At 43.2% G+C, this 22,014-nt stretch overlaps 2 protein-coding genes and 1 pseudogene across 2 annotated transcripts in view; 1 reads left to right on the forward strand and 2 right to left on the reverse strand.

The window, feature by feature from the left end:
• LOC137615452 (cell division cycle-associated protein 3-like) overlaps window positions 1-22,014 on the forward strand; it is a 310,532-nt gene that overhangs the window by 73,298 nt on the left and 215,220 nt on the right. The gene's annotated exons all lie outside the window — the stretch shown is intronic.
• LOC137615112 (mitochondrial chaperone BCS1-like) overlaps window positions 1-22,014 on the reverse strand; it is an 89,107-nt gene that overhangs the window by 1,082 nt on the left and 66,011 nt on the right. The window contains exons 5-9 of the mRNA XM_068344742.1: window positions 4,820-5,014; window positions 3,804-3,973; window positions 2,583-2,646; window positions 1,460-1,577; window positions 335-473 (exon numbers count right to left, since the gene is read on the reverse strand). Coding sequence (XP_068200843.1) covers window positions 335-473; window positions 1,460-1,577; window positions 2,583-2,646; window positions 3,804-3,973; window positions 4,820-5,014 — 686 coding nt within the window. The remainder of the gene's footprint in view (window positions 1-334; window positions 474-1,459; window positions 1,578-2,582; window positions 2,647-3,803; window positions 3,974-4,819; window positions 5,015-22,014) is intronic.
• LOC137615579 (5S ribosomal RNA) lies at window positions 10,135-10,253 on the reverse strand (annotated as a pseudogene).

The raw sequence follows: 22,014 nt of genomic DNA on the forward strand, positions 1-22,014 counted from the left end.
ATTCCTTACCTCTCTCTATCTCTCTAACAAATGATATCTTTGTTGCTCCTCAAAGTTTCATTTATATTGAAAATCAATCATGATTCAATTTTCCTTACTTTCTCTCCAATCTCGCACACATCGGTCACATCGCGGTATTTTTCGATATTTCGGGAAAATCCGCGATATATGTATATACATGGGTTATGAAAAAAATCCGCGAAGTGGTGAATCCGCGATGGTCGAACCGCGAAGTAGCGAGGGTTCACTGTACTATTCAATCTCAAAGTAAGGGCTTTACATCAATCTCAAAGAATGACAAAATCTTAAAATCACAGAACAGTGACCAACCTACCTCTGCAAAATTAGCAGCCAGAAGAGGGGAGACGTCAGGGTAAAATCTACTAAACATGGATTCCAACTGATGTGGCGTACAATACCCAATGTACTGTTTCAGATCGACGCGGCCAGGCCGAATTAAGGCTGGGTCCAGTCTGTTCAAAATCAAAATATTATGTTAAAAAACAAAATTGACATGTCATTCCCATCTATATTAGCCCAAAATAATTACTTATACCAAATCATCATGATAAAAGCGTGAACATAAAACTCAAATACAATCTTGGATACTGTACTGTAATCAATTTTACAAGTTATACATATAGCATTACTAACAAAAATCCTATGTTTCTTTCATAAAAGGCTTTACTATATATAGTACCATAAAACAGTACAGTAATACCCCCACTTTAGTTGGTTCAACATGCATCTGTTCTCACTCATACTTAAGTAAAGTATCAAATACAAAAATAAAATCCACTTTACGTCATTTTATCTAACCTTACATCAGTTCTGTACTGTACAGATCTGCACTTCACATGGGTGCTCATCATTGTACGCATCCGGTTCTTTTTAAAACAATAGCAGCTAGTAAGAACTTTTCTGTGTTCAATACTTGTACACTACAGGTAACACGCAAGTCTCTTTCAAGGCAAAAATTTTATCTATATCGCAAATCGACTTAAGCTGGGTCTCGTAAAATTAATTAACGACCAAGTGGGGTATTACTGTACAAAAATTATCAAATAATTTTAACAACCTGTTAAGTGTTCAAGTTATACATACAGCATTGCTAATGAAAAAGCCTATGTTTCTTTCATAAAAGGCTTTATCTAGTACCATAAAACGGTACTGAACAGTAATATCCCTCTTTAGCCCGTTCAACATATGTACCCTAGCAGTACCAGCTGAACTCGGTTGAGTCCCTTGTTAGGCTGGAGGAACGTAGAGAGTAGAGGTCCCCTTTTTTTTTTTTTGTTTCATTGTTGATGTCGGCTACCCCCCAAAATTGGGGGAAGTGCCTTGGTATATGTATGTAAGTGTTCAAGTTGCCTATTTGTAGGAATTATCCCAAGTTGAGACTTTATAGATTAAATCATGTTGCAACAAAACTAAGACCTTAACAACCCATGCAGATTACCTTTCAGGATAATTTGTTGTCATGAAAACCATCCTTGCTTCAGTCGAGGCTACCCCGTCAAGGCAATTTAACAATCCGCTGAATGTCAGTCGATTCAGTCCTGCGTATGCCGATTTCACTGGCGAAAGAAATTAATAAACAATTTACCATCTCAAATACCTTTAAAGAAGCCTTGAATAATAAAGAATTGTTTCATTAATAAAGAGTTATTTTCATTAACTTCAATTAGTTATGTGACATGAGTTTATGTCATATTCCATTATTATTATTATTATCATTACTAGCTAAGCTACAACCCTAGTTGGAAAAGAAAGATGCTATAAGCCCAAGAGCTCCAATAGGGAAAAATAGCCCAGTGAGGAAAGGAAATAAGGAAATAAATAAATGATGAGAACAAGTTAACAATAAATTATTCTAAAACAGTAACAACGTCAAAACAGATATCTCCTATAAAAACTATTATCATATGAATGTGAAATGGGCTTTATTCATTGATTGTAAACAATTCAGGAAAATCTATTGAAATACAATTCCAAAAACATAAATACCTCTACCCACATAGTTTAGATTTTATAATGTACCTTATGCTCAAAAGAATAAGGTAATGAAATTACCTGGATAAGGTTGCTACCAAAACAATAAAAAATTTAATTTGGTACTGTAACTTATATATGGTTCAACTACTTTCACTACACAACATATTAGCTAAAACAATATATACATACATTTACTGTAAACTGCAATGTAAAGACAATACAGTACAGTACTTAACCCTTTTACCCCCAAAAGGACGTACTGGTACGCTTCACAAAACACATCCCTTTACCCCATGGACGTACTGGTGCGTCCTTGCAAAAAACTGCTATTTACAATTTTTTTTTTTGCATACTTTTGATAATTTTTTGAGAAACTTCAGGCATTTTCCAAGAGAATGAGACCAACCTGACCTCTCTATGACAAAAATTAAGGCTATTAGAGCAATTTAAAAAATATATACTGCAAAATGTGCTTGAAAAAAAAATAACCCCTGAGGGTTAAGGTTTGGAAAGTTCCAAATAGCCTGGGGGTAAAAGGGTTAAATAGAAAATGAGCCCTCAAAAATAAATTAAAATCAAACACTTACTTTCTGGAGTGTCTTCACGGCTAACAAATGCAGAATCGACGTCTTCTAAAAGAATTATAGTACTCTGGAAAGAAAAAATAAACTCAAATTAAACTGGAAATCTCTATATAATTCACTATAACTTAACTAATAAATATATATCGGTAATAATTAAGCTTTGAATCAATCAAGACTATCTAAAGCGACCTTCATAATCAAATCTCCATACTACTGAATGAAATTAAACTATCCTGAATTACTGTACACAATACACTTCATAAATCCTTTAACATGCAATAGCACTGTAGTTCTTTCACTTTTTATAAATTTGAGGAGAAACGAAACATATTACATAACAAATCTTTCAAGTAATTTGTATTTTTACTAGTCACAAACCCAAGTCTTTTAATTAGGGATATCATTTCAGCTCAAGCTGGAGTTGGTCATTAAGGATCATTATTCAACTGGCATGGGGGCGGAATGAGGAACCCCGCTTCTTTTCCAGTTGGAGAGTCCTCACTTTTGAACATTCGGACCAAGACTGAGAAGGGTGGTTGAGGAAGGAAGTTGGAAAAATGCTCGCGATTCAACTTTAACTACCGATTCCAACTTACGCTGAAACAATCTCCCTAATTTAAGGATGAGGATTTGTATGACACATAGGAAGAATGTTAAGATAAAAGTACTCTAGTTCTACAGAACTTGTTTTTATTTCTAATTTGGTAAATAATTTTTAAATGTATACAGTATCAACAGCGAAATTCAAAAGTTTTTCTTATATTTTAGCAATCTTTATATATCAACAATACTGTGCAATATACAAATTGTCTACTAAATTTATATATATATATATATATATATATATATATATATATATATATATATATATATATATATATATATATATATATATATATATATATATATATAGATATATATGAGACAAACTGTAATACTATAAACGAAGTCATAAAATACCAATGTTTTGCAAAGGTCAATAATGCTTTAAATGGTATTAGATGCACGACACAATATGCATAAAATATCTGATCCCTTCCTTGTCCTTCATATACTAAGATAACCTAGATTGACCTACCTCTTCTCAATCAGCCAAACCTTAACTTAATAACAGTACAAAGACCAAATTCTCACGATAGATTTGGAATACAAATCACCCAATCTGCTTTTTTCTATATGAAATAATTCTATATTCATGCTCCTAATTTCCAAAGAAGTACATACCTCTGGAGCAAGCGCTAATAAATGATTCAACCTATCGTCGGTAAGGCCACGTTCACTCAAGTTCAGAACACAGATGCCGAGCTGAAGTTCACCCGCAAGTGCCGTGATAAACGAACTCTTCCCACATCCTGGAGGACCATGAAGGAGGTATCCTCTTCTGTATGGTATTCCTGAGAAAAAATATCATCACAACAAATGTAAAACAATGTTTAAACACCATAGATAAATACACTTTATATGCATCAACAAATACAACCAGGCAAAATGATTCCATTTTCCCAAAAAAAAATATTCACTAATGATGATGTGATCGACAGGCGTATGATTTGAGATGAAAGCTATTGAAAAAATGTGTCGAAAATAATTTCCACTTTCAACTGAGTCAATAAGAGGAAAGATGCAGTTAGCAAATGAAATAGGAACTTTCCCCCAAAAAAACAGGTTATCATAAACTGTAAATAATTACTATATTCTTGTTTGATTATTTGTGGGAGTCCCAGTAAGAACAACACAATGCAAGATTTTAATTTTCTTACAAGTTTTGTGCCTCTTATGGTGGTCAAGTAATAATGTGCTGTGTTATTTTTCACCTTTTTAAAGAATCTTTTTAATTTTAACCCTTTTACCCCCAGGCTCTTTGGAAATTTCCAACCCTTAACCCCCAAGGGGTTATTTTTATCCCAGCACATTTTGCATATTTTTTTTAAATTGCTCTAACAGGCTTAATTTTTGTCATAGAGAGGTCAGGTTGGTCTCATTCTCTTGGAAAATGCCTGAATTTTTTCAAAAAAAATATAAAAAATATGAAAAAAAAATTTTTTATCGCATTTTTTTGCAAGGACGTACCGGTACGTCCATGGGGGTAAAGGGATGGGTTTTGTGAAACGTACCAGTACGTCCTTTGGGGGTAAAAGGGTTAAAGGGCCTACTGAATTAATGTAATAATAATTATAAGAATGAAAACTAAAATACAACAAAATAGGACACACAATGATCAAATGAGAAGAAAAACCTACCTCTATTTGAGTACCATTCAGGATTATCAATAAACTCCTTGACATCTCTGACTATTTTTTCCGACACACCTCTGTCTAGCACGACAGAGCTCAAGGGTCGAGGCTTTCGTGGATTCCCAAATTGCCTCCACTCAGATCCATAAGCAGTATACATAATCGTCTTGCCTTCATTTTGCTTGATTGCTAAATCTCGTGCTGTAAGGAAAAGGTATGACAGCATTGAGAACTCTATTAAAATCATTGAATACTATGTAATAAACAAAGAGAAAATAAAGATTATATGAATAAGAGAGTTGGAAGACCTAGGCCTACATAGATGAGGATAGGAAGTGAGAAGTAGATGATACATGGAGGAGTATTGAATTAAAAGCTCAAGATAGAGATGGCTGGCGAAATCTAACAGAGGCCCTTTGCGTCAATAGGCGTAGGAGGAGATGATGATGATGATGAATAGACATAGAAGTGAATTTTGAAAAAAATAATCTTACATTCCATTGCAATAGTTTTTATACAAAGAAAATTAAAATGAATTCCTTGGCCTCACGCAAAATGAAGAGTAACTAAATTTGTTAAGGTTGTTGCATATGACCAATAATGCACAAGAACTGTGATAATTGTGTTTATTGCATTGTAGGTAATTTACTCTGAAAGTCATTACTAAGCATGCAGAATCTCAAAAGCTTAAGAAAAGGAATCTGCAATCAAAGCATACGACTCCCAGAGGAAATCCATAGACATGGTCAACATACTTGGCCAGGATATTCCTTACAATTTCACCATTACAAAATGTGTTGTGGAATTCCAACAGAAGTGGGAAAACAAAGGAATGACCCCAGACTGAGTTGCTGAAAAAAGGGATTTTGACGAAGGAAAAATCTATTTCTGGGCGAGAGACCTGTGTCGCTCTGTGAAATACCCCTCTAGCACCATTTCTAAGGCATAGTTATTGCTGAATATACCAGAGAAAAAAAAAGGGATGCATGGAATGCCAGGAATAAACCTAGCTCGCTCACTCTTTGAGTGTCGGTATAGAAAACTGGGGCGTGATTGAACCACGACCATAGATCCCTCACCAATTAGACCTCTCCTTCATCAACATCCCCCCTCTCTACCCCTACATCTCCCCACCCCCCATCTTCATTCCTCCTCAGCATTGGTTAGACGTGTTTTGTTTTATAAACCAGTTATTGGTGCATGGTCTTTACAGAAAGATTTAAGCTTAAATTAGAATCAGATATAGGAATTTGAAAGGCATATTGGGGAAAGAGCAAATTGTCTTCAACATGGGTGCTACAATTAATGTTAACACCAATACAGAAGTTGAGAATCCATACAATTTTAGAACATGAATTAATCCTTCAAACCCAAAATACTCCTCATAAGTGGCATTTCCTGCAATACATTGATATCTATTTTAATAGTTTGAAGGTTTCTTCGTGGCAGACAACTTAAAAAAGGTTTAAACCACTTATGAAAAGTTGTACCATCAGAACAGCAACAATTAAAGAAAAGCAAGTACACTGAAATGCCTAAAAAAATGAGATTTGCCAATGTGTTGCTCCAAAACATTAAACTCTGGCTATAAAGTGAACAACCCAATGACTGAGATGGGCAACTGAAATGACAGCCTGACCTTTGACTGTTACAAAAAAGTTATACTCCACTTGCAGCTACCATTTTCAAAGCAATAATGTAATCTATGAAGCTTGGAGGTCTATGACTTTTATTCCCTAGATTTTGCTTATTTAATCCAAAATAGGATGTTGTTTCTGGAGAGAGAGCATTACCATAATAAAACAGAAGGCACTGTTGGCCTTGTCCTTTTAATGAGAGGTTGCAAGTTCTGACCAAATAATGAATTCTTCCTTTACTGCACAAAGACTTTGAATGAATGAAATTCCCATTATATCGTTGTGTCATAAATATATGAGGGACTAGGTTTCCAGTAGAAAGGGCACCCCTGTCAAAGCAACCCTCTCATAGAAATCACTTTGGCCGTTATTCCACGCCGCTAAGTGCTGGGAAATGCTGGTAGCAATAAAGGCTGCCTCAGTTTAAAGGTCACTTATGAATGGCAGAGGCAAAGGGCAGTGACAGTGCCTTATGAAGCAGGACAATGCCCTAGAGACTGATCATATATTCATATGATCAGCGCCCAAGCTAGGACCAGGGAGGGGCAGGATATGGCTGCTGACGACTCAGCAGATAGATCTATAAGCTCCCCAAAATCCCCTATCTGCAGCTCACAAGGAGGGTGATGTTGGAGCGACCAAAGGAACTAACATGTTTGAGCGGGACTCCAGCCCCAGTCCGGCAATCACCAGGCAAGGACGTTACCAACAGACCACCGCAACCCATGGTGGTACATTCCAAATTAAAGCCTTCTGGTCTTAAGAGGTTCCATAACACAATATGACAAATTCAAAGATAATTTGTATTTTTCCTAACCATACAAAACTTAGCTATTTACATTGGGTTTACCTTTTAGCGCAGCTGAAATGGCGAGCCATTAGAATTTAACGAGGGTGTATCACCCCCGCGCTAGTTAGCGGGGGGGGGGGGGGGGGGGGAGTGGTAGCTAACTACCCCTCCCCCCCTCACACACAGGTGAATGCTCACTTTCACTTAGAGGTAGGACTTGTCTTGGGGGACAGGGCTGGCGGGCAAATATGTGTAAATAGCTAAGGTTTGTATGGTTAGGAAAAATACAAATTATCTTCGAATTTGTCATTTGTTCCGTAACCGAAATACAAACCACGCTATTTACGTTGGGTGACTTACCCCTTAGGTAGGGTGGAAAGTCCCCAGCCATACTGGCTTTGGCTTTACCCGGGGACTCAGAATCCGAGTGAGTCGCACTCGAGAAAAGGAGTCCCTGCACCTCACAAGTTCCTTGCTCCGCAAGGAACCGTGTGGCCTACATAAGCTTGTGTGTGAAGGAAAAAGTGTGACCCGTCCTAGGCAGTTGACCTGGAGTTCCAGAAGGAACTCTGGGTTAGAACGTTCCCAATACCACCTCGTCAGGGTATGGGGGACGCAACAGTATTGACTCAATACTCGGAACACAAGGAAGCATGGTTTACCTGCAGAGGTTCGAGGTCAGCTATGCAGAGACCAGGATGCTGCTTCCCCATAGAGGGGATGATGAAGAAAGAAATAAGGGCCAGACATACTTCTTTCGTTCATGCAGACTAAAACCTGATAACAATGCCCTCAACCTTCTGCTACCTGTCCAAAAAGGAGCCTGAGGTTAGACCAGCTGTTGTGTAGCCACCACAGAGCGATAGAAAACGTATCGAAACTCCTGTTGATCACGCCCTGCAGGAAGCGGGCTGCGAAGGTCATTAGACGCTTCCAGACTCCAGCTTGTAGCACCTGCGTCACAGAGTAGTATTACTTGAAGGCGAGGGACGTTGCGATGTATCCAACATCGTGCTGTAGGGCAACGTGACGGGGGAGGGTCTGGAGACAGGTCGAGATGAATGTCCTTCAGTCCGGGCTGAAGAGGTATACTGGTGACTCTCCCCCGTGTCCTCCTTGTGCTCCCAAATCGGCTGCAACTGAGGACAAACTGCAGCTGTTCCCAAAGCTAACCTCTTGATTCCTTTACTGGCAAGAAAGAGAAGGTCTTGGGACATCAGTTACAGAATGGAGACTCGAAATCTTGAAGGAATTGGACCGAAGGGCCGGGACCCCAAGATTCTGAGTCTAGCCAACAACTCAGGAGCAAACCTGAATGTTGCCTTCCCCTCTTCCCTAGAAAGGGCGGAGTCGTACGAGACCAAGAAGATTGCTTACACACTGGCCGCGGCCAGAGTGAGCAGGAGACCCAAGCCGGAATACAATCCGAGGCCTGTCGTAAAGGGTCTTGAGAAGATCTCTTAAGGGACTAAAAAGTCCGAGCCATGCTCCAAGTTGGAGGTCTTCCTCCAACTAGGGCAGGGACGATCGTAGCTTCGCATGAGCGAGGAAAGATCCAGCGGGCAGGAAAAAGTTATTCCTTTAAGCCTGAAGGTCAGGGAAAGGTTGAGCGACAGACTTCATTGCCGAGAGCGGAAAGGAGTTTCCTCCCGCCGAAAGGCAATAAGACCGTTATTGCTGGAGAAGAGGCCTCAAGGGAAGAGGTATATCTCCCACGGCACCAACCACCGAAGACTCTTCCCTTTGCCTGGAAGACCCCTGCGGATGACTATCGCAGATGACGCGACCTCCGTCCCGCGACTGTAGCGGGATGTCTCTTCTTGAGGAGGAGGCTTAGTGTCTCCAGGCATGAAGCCGAAGCGACGCCCTGGTTCGTGAAAGATGTTGCAGTGTGGTTGTTTGAGTAGTCTGCGCCGTGGGAGAAGCTCTCCCGGGAGTTCCGTCAGGGGAAGCAGAGGGTCCAGAAACCGTTCTGCGCATAGTCCCAGTGGAGCTCTCCCATTGAAAGGTTGACAGACAACCTGGTCTTGTTGAGACCCATTCTCCACAAACAAAAAGGAGGGAAGACGCAGGCGTCGAAGTTGTCCCACCATCACCGGAATGCATCTTGCCAGAGTCTCGGGGTCTGAGACTGGGCGGGAAGAACAGCAGAAGCTTGAGGTTCCAAGCTGTCGCGATCAGGTCCCACAGACCAGGACTTGCTGGTTACTCAAGGCCAAAGAACCCCAGGTACACTCTCTCTACGAGGCTCTACTCGGATAGTCGGAGAGAACATTCCTCTGCCTGGAATGAGAGAGCCGATGGTGGTATTGAGAGTATCTCAATCATCTCGGTATCTCTACTGCAAGATGTGAAGGTGTGAAAATGCGTCCCCTGCTGGTTAGAACACGCCAGAATCATGAAGTCGACGCGCACGGAGCGACTCGGCAGGAGCTGTAGGATCTGTAGAGGGGCCAGACTACGGCCCCTAAGCCTGCCTGGATGATAGAGAGGTATCCTTCAAGTCCTGACCATAGGCCTGGACCGGAACATGCCACCCCCCCCCCCTTTTCTTTGATGAGTCCGAGAACAGCATCAAGAATGTGGGGAAAGGACGAGAATATCCACTCCCATCAAGAGGTTCCATAGGTCAACACCCATTGCAGGTCTAATAGTTCCGCTGGTCCCATAGGGGCCAGGAAGTCCGGTTGATCGTTGCCTGAAACCACCGGAACTTGGACCGCCCCACATGGAACTTATCCTGAGGCGACCGTTCGGACTATAGACGGGTCAATGAGGAAAGGAGAACTAGGAAACATTCCAAGGTAGGGCTGAAAGCTCTGCTTGACTGAGAACAGGTACTGCGACTCTCCTCAGCCTTGCCACAGTCAACTGAAGGAAAGGCTCGAAGGATGTGGCAACAGAATCTGGCGTCCCCAGGTGGTCACCCATCCAAGTACCGACCAGAACCGACGTTGCTTAACCTCGCTGGACGGACGAGAAGCAGGGTTTCCAACGTGGTAAGGCCGTTGACTCAATATCATGGCCAGATACTCCAGATGTTGAGGCAGATGAAGAGAAGGCTCCTAGCAAAATACCATGAACCCACACTCATGGTAAGCATCCGGAAGCTTGTCCCGGCACTGAAGAAGGTCGAACCCGAGTCTACCGGAGTTGACCAGCCCTCCAAAAAGCGAAGGAGGCGGAAGCCTGTACCTGAGCAGCCATGAGGAAAGCAGGGAGAGTTCTCTGGGGAAAAAAACCTGCGATGCCACGGCGGGATCGCCACACTGCATCATAAGCAGGAATACCTGCAGTCTAGGCTGAATTCCACGAGCTCCCTGGAAGATGGATGGAATGGAAACTGAAAGTACCCGTCCTTCCGATCCAGGGTTTAAGGAGTCCTGTCGCCTCGTTACCAGTCTGATCGATTCTGCTGTTCTACGCTGGCCGAAGTTTGTTCGACAAACTTGATCAGGGCTGAGAGGTTGACTACGGAACTCCCGTCTCAGATACTTCCTTACAAGAAAGGATCGACTGAAGAAGCCGGGGGTGAAGCCGTCGATGATCCTATGGAGGACCTTCGCCTAAGGTATGGATCATTCTGCCTAAACGGGCAACTCTTGCCGACGCTATGGCATAGAGGTTCAGAGACACTGAATTTGCTGACAGAGACGGCAGGCACGATATCCTTGGCTGATCATAGAGATCGTGCGGGAATTGGCATCGGGAAGCTGTCATCCGGATGAGTAACCTTAAACATCCTCCCAGCGTGAAACCTGCAATCCTAGAGTTCGTGAACTCTGCCGCTCCCTTTAGGACTATGGCCCCCCCCGGGGGAGCCTCCCGTGCCATCTGTTCCTGAAAGGAGGAAACTGCAATTGGACACCTTGTCTCAGTTGTCGTAGCCGATAACTTAGGCCGGCGTGGTTGAAAGAAAAAGGCGCTGGAGCCCTGCAGAGTCTGGAAGAAAGCGCCTTGGAGGAGTGAAAACGGAAGTCGACTTCCTCCGCACAGCCGCTGTCTAAGTCTCTGTCCTTGGGCACAAACAAACTCTTCTCAAGGATGGCCCTAGCTCTGGCACTCTTCAGACCCCGAACGTCAAACACTTCATCCAAGATCATGTCTCTGCCTTCACGGGGGGCGATGACTGGATCCATAAGCCCGTTAAGTTGCCTTATCAGGCTTAGGACCTGCCAGAAGGTATGTTCGGATTCCTGCTGCTCTCCTCCCTGCGGGCTGGCAGCTAAGTCTCCTGCCCCAGGGATCTCTTCCAGGGATGAAACGTGGACATTCCCCCGGGTAGTCGTGGGATCCTGGCGAATCCTTGAGGAGGATTTCGGGACGGTCTTGGAGTCCTTGGATTCCCTCCTGGGAGGGATACAGGATCCCAACAAAGAGATTCGAGGGGCCCCTTCCTCACAAGATGATTCTCCTCCATGAAGCGAAGTCTCCCCGCTTGGTGCCGAGGGGAAGACTACCACCCCACTGGACTCACCTGAGGACGGAAAGGCCTCGTCCACGGGAGAAGGAGAAAGCCCTCGAGCAGGAGAAGGGGCCTTCACGACCGACTTCTTGGGAACCAACTTCGCCCTGGGGGAAGTCACCACGAAGTCCACTCCTCTCTTTCTCTTCAGTGTAGGAGAGACAGCCGTTGGTTTGTTACCCTGGTCGGCGAGTGCTGGTTTCATAACCCTCACTAATGCCCGCGCCAGAGGACCAAACCAAGTCTGTTGCTCCAAGGACACAGAGTCCGAAATCCTCGGTAAAGGGAAAGGGATCGGGCGATCCTTTGGAGTGGACACCACAGTACCTGCCTGAAAAGAAGGTTGGGAAGAATGATGTACTAACCTCTCCTCAGTAGTATCCTTGTCCTGCACTACCAACCTGTGTTTGGGTGGAGGCAATCCCGAGCGTTGTCTAGGAACACGCGTTCCTGTTGCTACCCCTGGCTGCGGAATTCACCGCGAACGATGGTCGCGCGAGGGCGAATGGTCGCGCAGGAGCGCGGGCGAGCGCGCGGGTAAGCAATCGCGCGGGTAAGCGATCGCGCGGGCGAGCGGTCGCGCGGGCGCGCAGGCGAATAATCGCGCGGGCGCGCGGGCGCGCAGGCGAGCGGTCGCGTAGGCGCGAGGGTGGGCAGGTGAATGAGCGTGTGTCCGAGGCGGCGAACGCAAGCGTTGGCGCGATGGCGAGGAAACGCGCTGCCGCGTGGGTGAGGAAGACCGCTGGCGATGTGGATCAACAGGAGATCGGTGGTGAGCTGGTGAGCGCTGACGCGCAGGTAGGCAATGGTGCGTTGTGGCATGGTGACGCGTTGGCGAGCAACAGCGAGCAGCATGCGCCGGTGAGCGATCGCGCGATGGCGAGCTAGTAGCCGGCGAACCATGTCCCTTCAGAACCTTCGGCTGACGAAGCGTTGGAGAACGTTGGCGCGCAGGCTGTAACACACGCGGGCGGTCAGGAGATCGACGAGAAACAGGTGATCGCTGACGCGTAGAATGCTGGTGAATAGGCGATACCAAAATCGCCTGAGCGCGCTGACGAGCAGGTGAACGCTAGCGCGTAGGCGATCGTTGACGCGTGGGAGAACGCTGGCGAATAGGCGATACTAAAATCGCCTGTGCGCACTGGCGAGCAGGTGAACGCTGGCGCGTAGGTGATCGCTGGCGAGCAGGAGGTCGACGCGTGAGATCCTGTGAAGGGACAGGTGGCGCGGAGCGTTCACGAGCAGGAACAGGAAAATAAAATCGCAGGTGCGTTGGCGAACATGTGCTTTTTACACACGCGCTGAACGATGTCGCGTAGCCACAGGGTCAGAAGACTGATGGCGAGCAGGGAGGTCAGCAGGAACTGTAGGATGGTTAGAGACCGCAGGGCGATGATCCTCAAATGAGCGCTGACGCTCAGAAGAGAGCTGATGAGCAGGAGAGCGCTGGCGAGGAGGGCGAACATCAGGAGAGCGCCGACGAGCAGGAGAGTCCTGACGAGCAGGAGAGCGCCGACGAGCAGGAGAGCGCCGACGAACAGGAGAGCGCTGACGAACAGGAGAGCGTTGGCGAATGGGAGAGCGCTAGCGATCAGGGAGCGCTGATGAGCAGGAGAGCGCCTGTGCGCTAACACTGAGCAGGAGCAGGTTGGGAGACCGTTGCCTGTCCGCCGGGAGACTGATGTCCGTCGGAAGACCGTTGTCCGTCGGGAAGACCGTTGTCCGTCGGGAAGACCGTTGTCCGTCGGGAAGACCGTTGTCCGTCGGGAAGACCGTTGTCCGTCGGGAAGACCGTTGCCCGTCAGACTGCTGTCCATCTGCATCAGGGCAGATGAAGGAGATGTAGGCTGCAAACGTAGATTCATAAAGGCGCCTCTTAGTACCCTTAAAGGGAGAGGAGAGGCCCTACGACGAGGCGGACGGTGAGCCTTACGGCGAAGGAGGTCAACAGCAACAGCAGCAGAAGAATCCTCCAAAGAGGAGTCTCTATGAGTGTACTCTCTCGCGAACGAAAGAGAAACACTTCGTAGAAGAGACTGGTCAGCCAGTGACCTAAAAGGAGCAATCCTCCGAAGAGGGGCTCCTGCGAAACTGCAGGTGCGACCGCTCAGCACCAAGAGCATAGTCGCACGAAAAAAAAGGCAAGAGAAGAACCCCCCAAAAGGGGAAAAACTCAAGCCTGGACAGGAAAAACTTCCCTCGGAAGGAAAGTTACCCACCCAAGGAGGCAGGCCTCCTGAGTTCTAAAATGAACTGGAGAGCTGTCAATCGTTACGGGAGTACTTCCAGTAGAAGGAGACACGCCCCTGACGAAAATCCAAAGGGGAGGCAGCAACAGCCGAATCCCCAGGCCTCCACAAGACAGGTCACACCGTAGCCATATTACAGAAACGAACTAGATCGGTAACTGTAAAAAAATAAAAACAAAAAACATTAGTACTCATTCATTCACCCGAAAGGCTCCGAAGAGGAATCCCGAGGGAAACAAGAATTACACAACAGGCACGTGCCCTCACAACCACTTACACTCACGGAAGGAGAGCTGTAACCAAAACAGAATTATAACAATTATAATTATGAAACTATGTAATTATGTAATTTAAAAATGAATGAACACTAAAGAAAGAACGAAAACCCCGAAAGGAATCGTTCTACAAGCTGAAAAATTAACAACTACAATTAGATTCATAAACTAATTGAGACAAAACGTACGGTGTAGCAACCCCCCCCCCACACGGGAAGGAAGCTACAAGGGCATAGTACATATACATATACCCAGGCACTTCCCCCAATTTTGGGGGGTAGCCGACACCAACAATGAAACAAAACAAAAAAGGGGACCTCTACTCTCTACGTTCCTTCAGCCTAACCAGGGACTCAACCGAGTTCAGCTGGTACTGCTAGGGTGCCACAGCCCAACCTCCCACATTTCCACCACAGATGAAGCTTCATAATGCTGAGTCCCCTACTGCTGCTACCTCCGCGGTCATCTAAGGCACCGGAGGAAGCAGCAGGGCCTACCGGAACTGCGTCACAATCGCTCTCCATTCATTCCTATTTCTAGCACGCTCTCTTGCCTCTCTCACATCTATCCTCCTATCACCCAGAGCTTTCTTCACACCATCCATCCACCCAAACCTTGTCCTTCCTCTTGTACTTCTCCCATCAACTCTTGCATTCATCACCTTCTTTAGCAGACAACACGTAGTAAAAGGGGTGAACGACCTCAAGAGAGAGAGAGAGAGAATGACCGAAGTCAAACTCGATCGCAACCCATAAAATTACGCTGTGGTGGCCTAACTGCCGAGGACTCCACGGAGATATCGTACACTACACACACAACTCTGAAAAGGAAACTTACTGATTTCTATACTCAAATATATATACAGTACAAACATGAAAACATGTTTACATATATATTGAGTAAAAGAAAAGTAAGCGATTAAGTAAAGACAAAACAAACAATGGCTGCCAAGCGAGGACCAAGACAGAGACATCTGTCCCAGTCCGAGCCAAAAGTGAAAGTGGGCATTCACCTGTGTGTGAGGGGGGGAGGGGTAGCTAGCTACCACTCCCCTACCCCCCCGCTAACTAGCGCGGGGGTAATACACCCTCGTTAAATTCTAATGGCTCGCCATTTCAGCTGCGCTAAAAGGTAAACCCAATGTAAATAGCGTGGTTTGTATTTCGGTTACGGAACAAAGAAAAATTGTGAAGCCTAATGACTAGGGGATGGTAACTTGCAAAAAGGATAAACATTATTACAGTACTGGAGTATGTGACCCGTCAAAAATAACGGCTAAATATTTAGATAGATTTGCTCATAACTTCTACCCTTCCCACTCGCTCCCCCTTTCCCAACTATAACCCCTCAAGGTATGACTACTCTACTCTCTTCCTACATGGATGGGGGAAACAGAATAGGTATACATCTTGCTGCTGAGCGTGCCCGGAAAGAAATATAATCATATATATGTAGCCAGAAACTTGCTCTTTATTATATAGGAGAGATTTCAAAGTAGCCCATAGAATTGACATAAAGCTTTATTCCTAAATGGAGAAGAAATCAAATTTAATATAGTATTAAGACAAAAAAAATTTTTGCATCTACCAATATTTTTTAAGTTTTTACAATTTTGTAAATATCATTGATGGGAATCTAGGACATTCAAATGACAATATTTACTGTAGATTGTAATGTATGCACTACATACATTTTCAATCCAGCTTATCAATTATAAAACATGAGATTCACTGAAGATTCATTTTTCCTGTTGACACATTATAATCCTTTAGAAGGATGTATGGACTTCTGAGAAATTCTAGTCATTTAACGCTTTTACCCCCAGGCTATTTGGAACTTTCCAACCCTTTACCCCCAGGAGTTATTTTTTTTTTAAGCACATTTTGCAATATAATTTATTTAAATTGCTCTAACAGCCTTAATTTTCGTCATAGAGAGGTCAGGTTGGTCTCATTCTCTTGGAAAATGCCTGAAGTTTCTGAAAAAAATTATCAAAAATATGCAAAAAAAAAAAATATAAATAGCAGTTTTTTGCAAGGACGTACCAGTACGTCCATGGGGGTAAAGGGATGGGTTTTGTGAAACGTACCAGTACGTCCTTTGGGGGTAAAGGGGTTAACAGTCCAGGGCAAAGGTATATTAGCCAACTCCTTTATAAAGCTTCATTTCTCCTTTGCAATCAAATTTTTAGCACACAAGCTATTATTCAGCTTGATGATCATGCACAATGCACTCCTTTCACCATATCAAACTATATTTAAAAGTCCTGTTTTCTTTTGCATACTGCAATTCTTATTAAATTTTCTAAATACCAGTAACTTCAATTACCCCTCTTTGATTCATGTTAAGGTAGATGATTAACACTGAATTTTTTTCATTCATAAAATCATTATTGATTTATTCTGCCCTCACCTATATGCCCATCTTGAATGTTTATCCTATTAGGATCCTATTAGCAAATCATGTTGAACTATGGTACTTCATGACAGTTCCATTTTCCCTGAGAGACTCAATTTCTCCAGCCAAAACTTATGGTGCTTACCCATCATTTTCTAGCTTCTTATTATGCATGAAAATAAATAAATTCAACTTTTTAATTAACACACCTATAAATCTTTGGATACTTTTGCCTGCAGAATAATGACCAGTCTCTTGTAATATTTAAAAAATATCTGCCATTCTTCTCAAGTTGCCCATTACCTAAGGCACTGCACAAAACGATGAGGCACTAAATAAGGTAGACCGCCAAAATTATAAATGATCTTGTGATCTTTCAATGAACCAAAACAGTTACAAAGCTTTCATTAGAAAAGCGCTAATTTTACCCTTCATTTAGTTTAATTTATTATAAACCACTAAGGATATTCATTCATTTTTTTATTTACTTAATCTATTCTTCTGGACTTAGTCTTTTATAAAATCTCTATCATAACAATAGCCACATCAGTTTAAAAAACAAACAGTATACTTGACAAAATTCAAGACTCAATCACATGCCTAAAGTGCAATGTGACATTCCCCATCCCCAAATGTTCTATGCTATTTAGTAGCTCAGTGATTTGCTCTGTAAATATAAAGCAAATGGGATATCTATGAGTAATAACTAAGTGAGAAAATATCATTATTGCTCTTCTCACCGTTATTACTGAGTAGCTTAAGAAGACCTCTGCATCACATTAGCAAATACCCTAAAGGCTCTATGGATGCAAAAGTTTGACAGCCGAATAGAAACAGACCAATAGGAGCTTATGAAAAGTAAAATGTAGGATGTAATGCAACCAAGATTTAAGTGAAGCTACAAAACCTTTAGTGAAAAAAAATCTCACGAATATAGAGTTAACCCTTTTACCCCCAAAGGACGTACTGGTACGTTTCACAATACCCATCCCTTTACCCCCCAAAAAAAGCTATAAAATTTTTTTTTTCATATTTTTGATAATTTTTTGAAAAAATTCAGGCATTTTCCAAGAGAATGAGACCAACCTGACCTCTCTATGACAAAAATTAAGGCTGTTAGAGCAATTTAAAAAAAAACATACTGCAAAATTTGCTGGGAAAAAAATAACCCCTTGGGGGGTAAGGGTTGGAACATTCCAAAGAGCCTGGGGGTAAAAGGGTTAATTGATGTTTTCATTAAACATACACACTTCAATGCTATTCAAAAATAAAAACTAACGTTCGAAAAACGGTACACATTTACTGTTACTGTACATTTAGTTCACATGCATTATATCAAGCTACATCCTACAGTGAAGATCGATAGAAAAAGACAAACTGTACTAACCCTCATCTAAGATTTCAAAAAACAGATCTTTGTTTTTGCCGATAGTTGTAAACTTCACATCTTCAAAAGGAACTCCCATTTGAATATCTAACGTTTGCTGCGATCTCGTACGTTCGACACGCATCCATGTCCTTTTATACCTGAAATACCAAGATCCCGCTGAATAAATTGCTAAACAAGCCAGTTTAACAGAATACTAAATTTCTGCCAAAGTTATCCCTAAATAAAATGTTTCCATAATACCCCCAATAAAAATATGATGAAAAAATCCAACAGGCTACTCTTACGCACTCGCATTCATTACAAGACTTTCATCACTAAAATCATTATATTATTATTATTACTTGCTTACTACAACTCTAGTTGGAAAAGAAGAATGCTATAAGCACAAGGGCTCCAACAGGGAAAAATAGCGTAGTGAGGAAAGGAAATAAAGAAATAAACAAACTAAGAGAGACGTAATGAACAATTAAAATATTTTAAGAACAGTAACATTAAAATAATTCCATCATATATAAACTATAAAACTTAAACAAAACACAAGATATAGTGTGCCTGAGTGTACCCCCAAACAAGAGAGAACTCTCCAGCAAGACATTTAGCAAGTGATACAAATACTGAAAACACTAGTTGTGAAAAAAGAAATGGTATCGAAGCTGCATAACGTGCAGCATCAAGAGAATGTGGAGGAGATTTCAACAGAGGAGGAAGAGGAGTGTGACAAACCTAAAGCTTCAAGGGAAATTAGAAATATTAAGAATGTGGGAAACCCAGCAAATTTTTGAAGACACATCACCCACATAAATCTATTTACTAATTACAGTGAACCCTCGCTACTTCGCGGTTCGACCATCGCGGATTCACCACTTCGCGGATTTTTTCCATAACCCATATATATACAGTAATATATATATATATATATATATATATATATATATATATATATATATGTATGCATGTATTTATGTATATATGTAGGTATGTATATGTGTATACATATATATATATATATATATATATATATATATATATATATATATACATATATATATATATATATATATATATATATATATATATATATATATATATATATATACACACACACACACACACACACACACACACACATATATATATATATATATATATATATATATGTTATTTTTATTAGTAAAATAAATTTTTGAATATACTTACCCGATAATCATGTAGCTGTCAACTCCGTTGCCCGACAGAATTCTATGGAGGGATACGCCAGCTATCACAATACTAGAAGGGGGTGTATTTACCAGCGCCACCTGTGGCCAGGTACTCAAGTACTTCTTGTTGACACCTCCTCAATTATTCCTCGGTCCACTGGTTCTCTATGGGGAGGAAGGGAGGGTCGATTAAATCATGATTATCGGGTAAGTATATTCAAAAATTTATTTTACTAATAAAAATAACATTTTTCAATATTAAACTTACCCGATAATCATGTAGCTGATTCACACCCAGGGGGGTGGGTGAAAAACCAGTGTACAAGACTAAAGGATAGCTAAGTATCCCGTATTTCATATAATCAGTTATCCACAATAACAATGAAATAATAAGTACCTGGTAAGGAAGTCGACTTGAACCGTTACTCTGCCTTTAATAAGATCGTCTTCCTTACTGAGCGCAGCGTTCCTCTTGGGAGGCTGAATCAACTCAAAGGTGCTAAAGTATACAGGGCTGCAACCCATACTAAAGGACCTCATCACAACCTTTAACCTCGGCGCTTCTCAAGAAAGAATTGACCACCCGCCAAATCAACAAGGATGTGGAAGGCTTCTTAGCCGACCGTACAACCCATAAAAAGTATTCAAGAGAAAGGTTAAAAAGTTATGGGATTATGGGAATGTAGTGGCTGAGCCCTCGCCTACTACTGCATTCGTTGCTACGAATGGTCCCAGGGTGTAGCAGTACTCGTAAAGAGACTGGACATCTTTGAGATAGAATGATGCGAACACTGACTTGCTTCTCCAATAGGTTGCATCCATAACACTCTGCAGAGAACGGTTCTGTTTGAAGGCCACTGAAGTAGCCACAGCTCTCACTTCATGTGTCCTTACCTTCAGCAAAGCAAGGTCTTCTTCCTTCAGATGAGAATTTTCTTCTCTAATCAGAAGCCTGATGTAGTAAGAAACTGCGTTCTTAGACATTGGTAGAGAAGGCTTCTTGATAGCACACCATAAGGCTTCTGATTGTCCTCGTAATGGTTTTGACCTTCTTAGATAGTACTTAAGAGCTCTAACTGGGCAAAGTACTCTCTCCAGTTCGTTCCCCACCATGTTGGACAGGCTTGGGATCTCGAACGACTTAGGCCAAGGACGGGAAGGAAGCTCGTTTTTAGCCAAAAAACCGAGCTGCAAGGAACATGTAGCCGTTTCAGATGTGAAACCTATGTTCCTGCTGAAGGCGTGGATCTCACTTACTCTTTTAGCTGTTGCTAAGCACACGAGGAAAAGAGTTTTTAATGTGAGGTCCTTAAAAGAGGCTGATTGGAGCGGTTCAAATCTTGATGACATTAGGAACCTTAGGACCACGTCTAGATTCCAGCCTGGAGTGGACAACCGACGTTCCTTTGAGGTCTCAAAAGACCTAAGGAGGTCCTGTAGATCTTTGTTGGAGGAAAGATCCAAGCCTCTGTGGCGGAAAACCGCTGCCAACATACTTCTGTAACCCTTGATCGTAGGAGCTGATAGGGATCTTACGTTCCTTAGATGTAACAGGAAGTCAGCAATCTGGGTTACAGTGGTACTGGTTGAGGAAACTGCATTGGCCTTGCACCAGCTTCGGAAGACTTCCCATTAAGACTGATAGACTCTGAGAGTGGATGTCGTCCTTGCTCTGGCAATCGCTCTGGCTGCCTCCTTCGAAAAGCCTCTAGCTCTTGAGAGTCTTTCGATAGTCTGAAGGCAGTCAGACGAAGAGCGTGGAGGTTTGGGTGTACCTTCTTTACGTGAGGTTGACGCAGAAGGTCCACTCTTAGAGGAAGAGTCCTGGGAACGTCGACCAGCCATTGCAGTACCTCGGTGAACCATTCTCTCGCGGGCCAGAGGGGAGCAACCAACGTCAGCCGTGTCCCTTTGTGAGAGGCGAACTTCTGAAGTACCCTGTTGACAATCTTGAACGGCGGGAATGCATACAGGTCGAGATGGGACCAATCCAGCAGAAAGGCATCCACGTGAACTGCTGCTGGGTCTGGAATCGGAGAACAATACAAGAGGAGCCTCTTGGTCATCGAGGTAGCGAATAGATCTATGGTTGGCTGACCCCACAGGGCCCAAAGTCTGCTGCAAACATTCTTGTGAAGGGTCCACTCTGTGGGGATGACCTGACCCTTCCGGCTGAGGCGATCTGCCATGACATTCATATCGCCCTGAATGAGCCTCGTTACCAGCGTGAGCTTTCGATCTTTTGACCAAATGAGGAGGTCCCTTGCGATCTCGAACAACTTCCTCGAATGAGTCCCTCCCTGCTTGGAGATGTAAGCCAAGGCTGTGGTGTTGTCGGAGTTCACCTCCACCACCTTGTTTAGCTGGAGGGACTTGAAGTTTATCAAGGCCAGATGAACTGCCAACAACTCCTTGCAATTGATGTGAAGTGTCCTTTGCTCCTGATTCCATGTTCCCGAGCATTCCTGTCCGTCCAGTGTCGCACCCCAGCCCGTGTCCGATGCGTCCGAGAAGAGACGGTGGTCGGGGGTCTGAACAGCCAATGGTAGACCTTCCTTGAGAAGAATGCTGTTCTTCCACCACGTTAGAGTAGACCTCATCTCTTCGGAAACAGGAACTGAGACCGTCTCTAGCGTCATGTCCTTTATCCAGTGAGCAGCTAGATGATACTGAAGGGGGCGGAGGTGGAGTCTCCCTAACTCGATGAACAGGGCCAGCGATGAAAGTGTCCCTGTTAGACTCATCCACTGCCTGACTAAGCATCGGTTCCTTCTCAGCATGCTCTGGATGCATTCT

This window comes from Palaemon carinicauda, chromosome 21, assembly GCF_036898095.1.
Source record: "Palaemon carinicauda isolate YSFRI2023 chromosome 21, ASM3689809v2, whole genome shotgun sequence".
In the NCBI taxonomy this organism is placed as follows: Eukaryota; Metazoa; Arthropoda; class Malacostraca; order Decapoda; family Palaemonidae; genus Palaemon; species Palaemon carinicauda.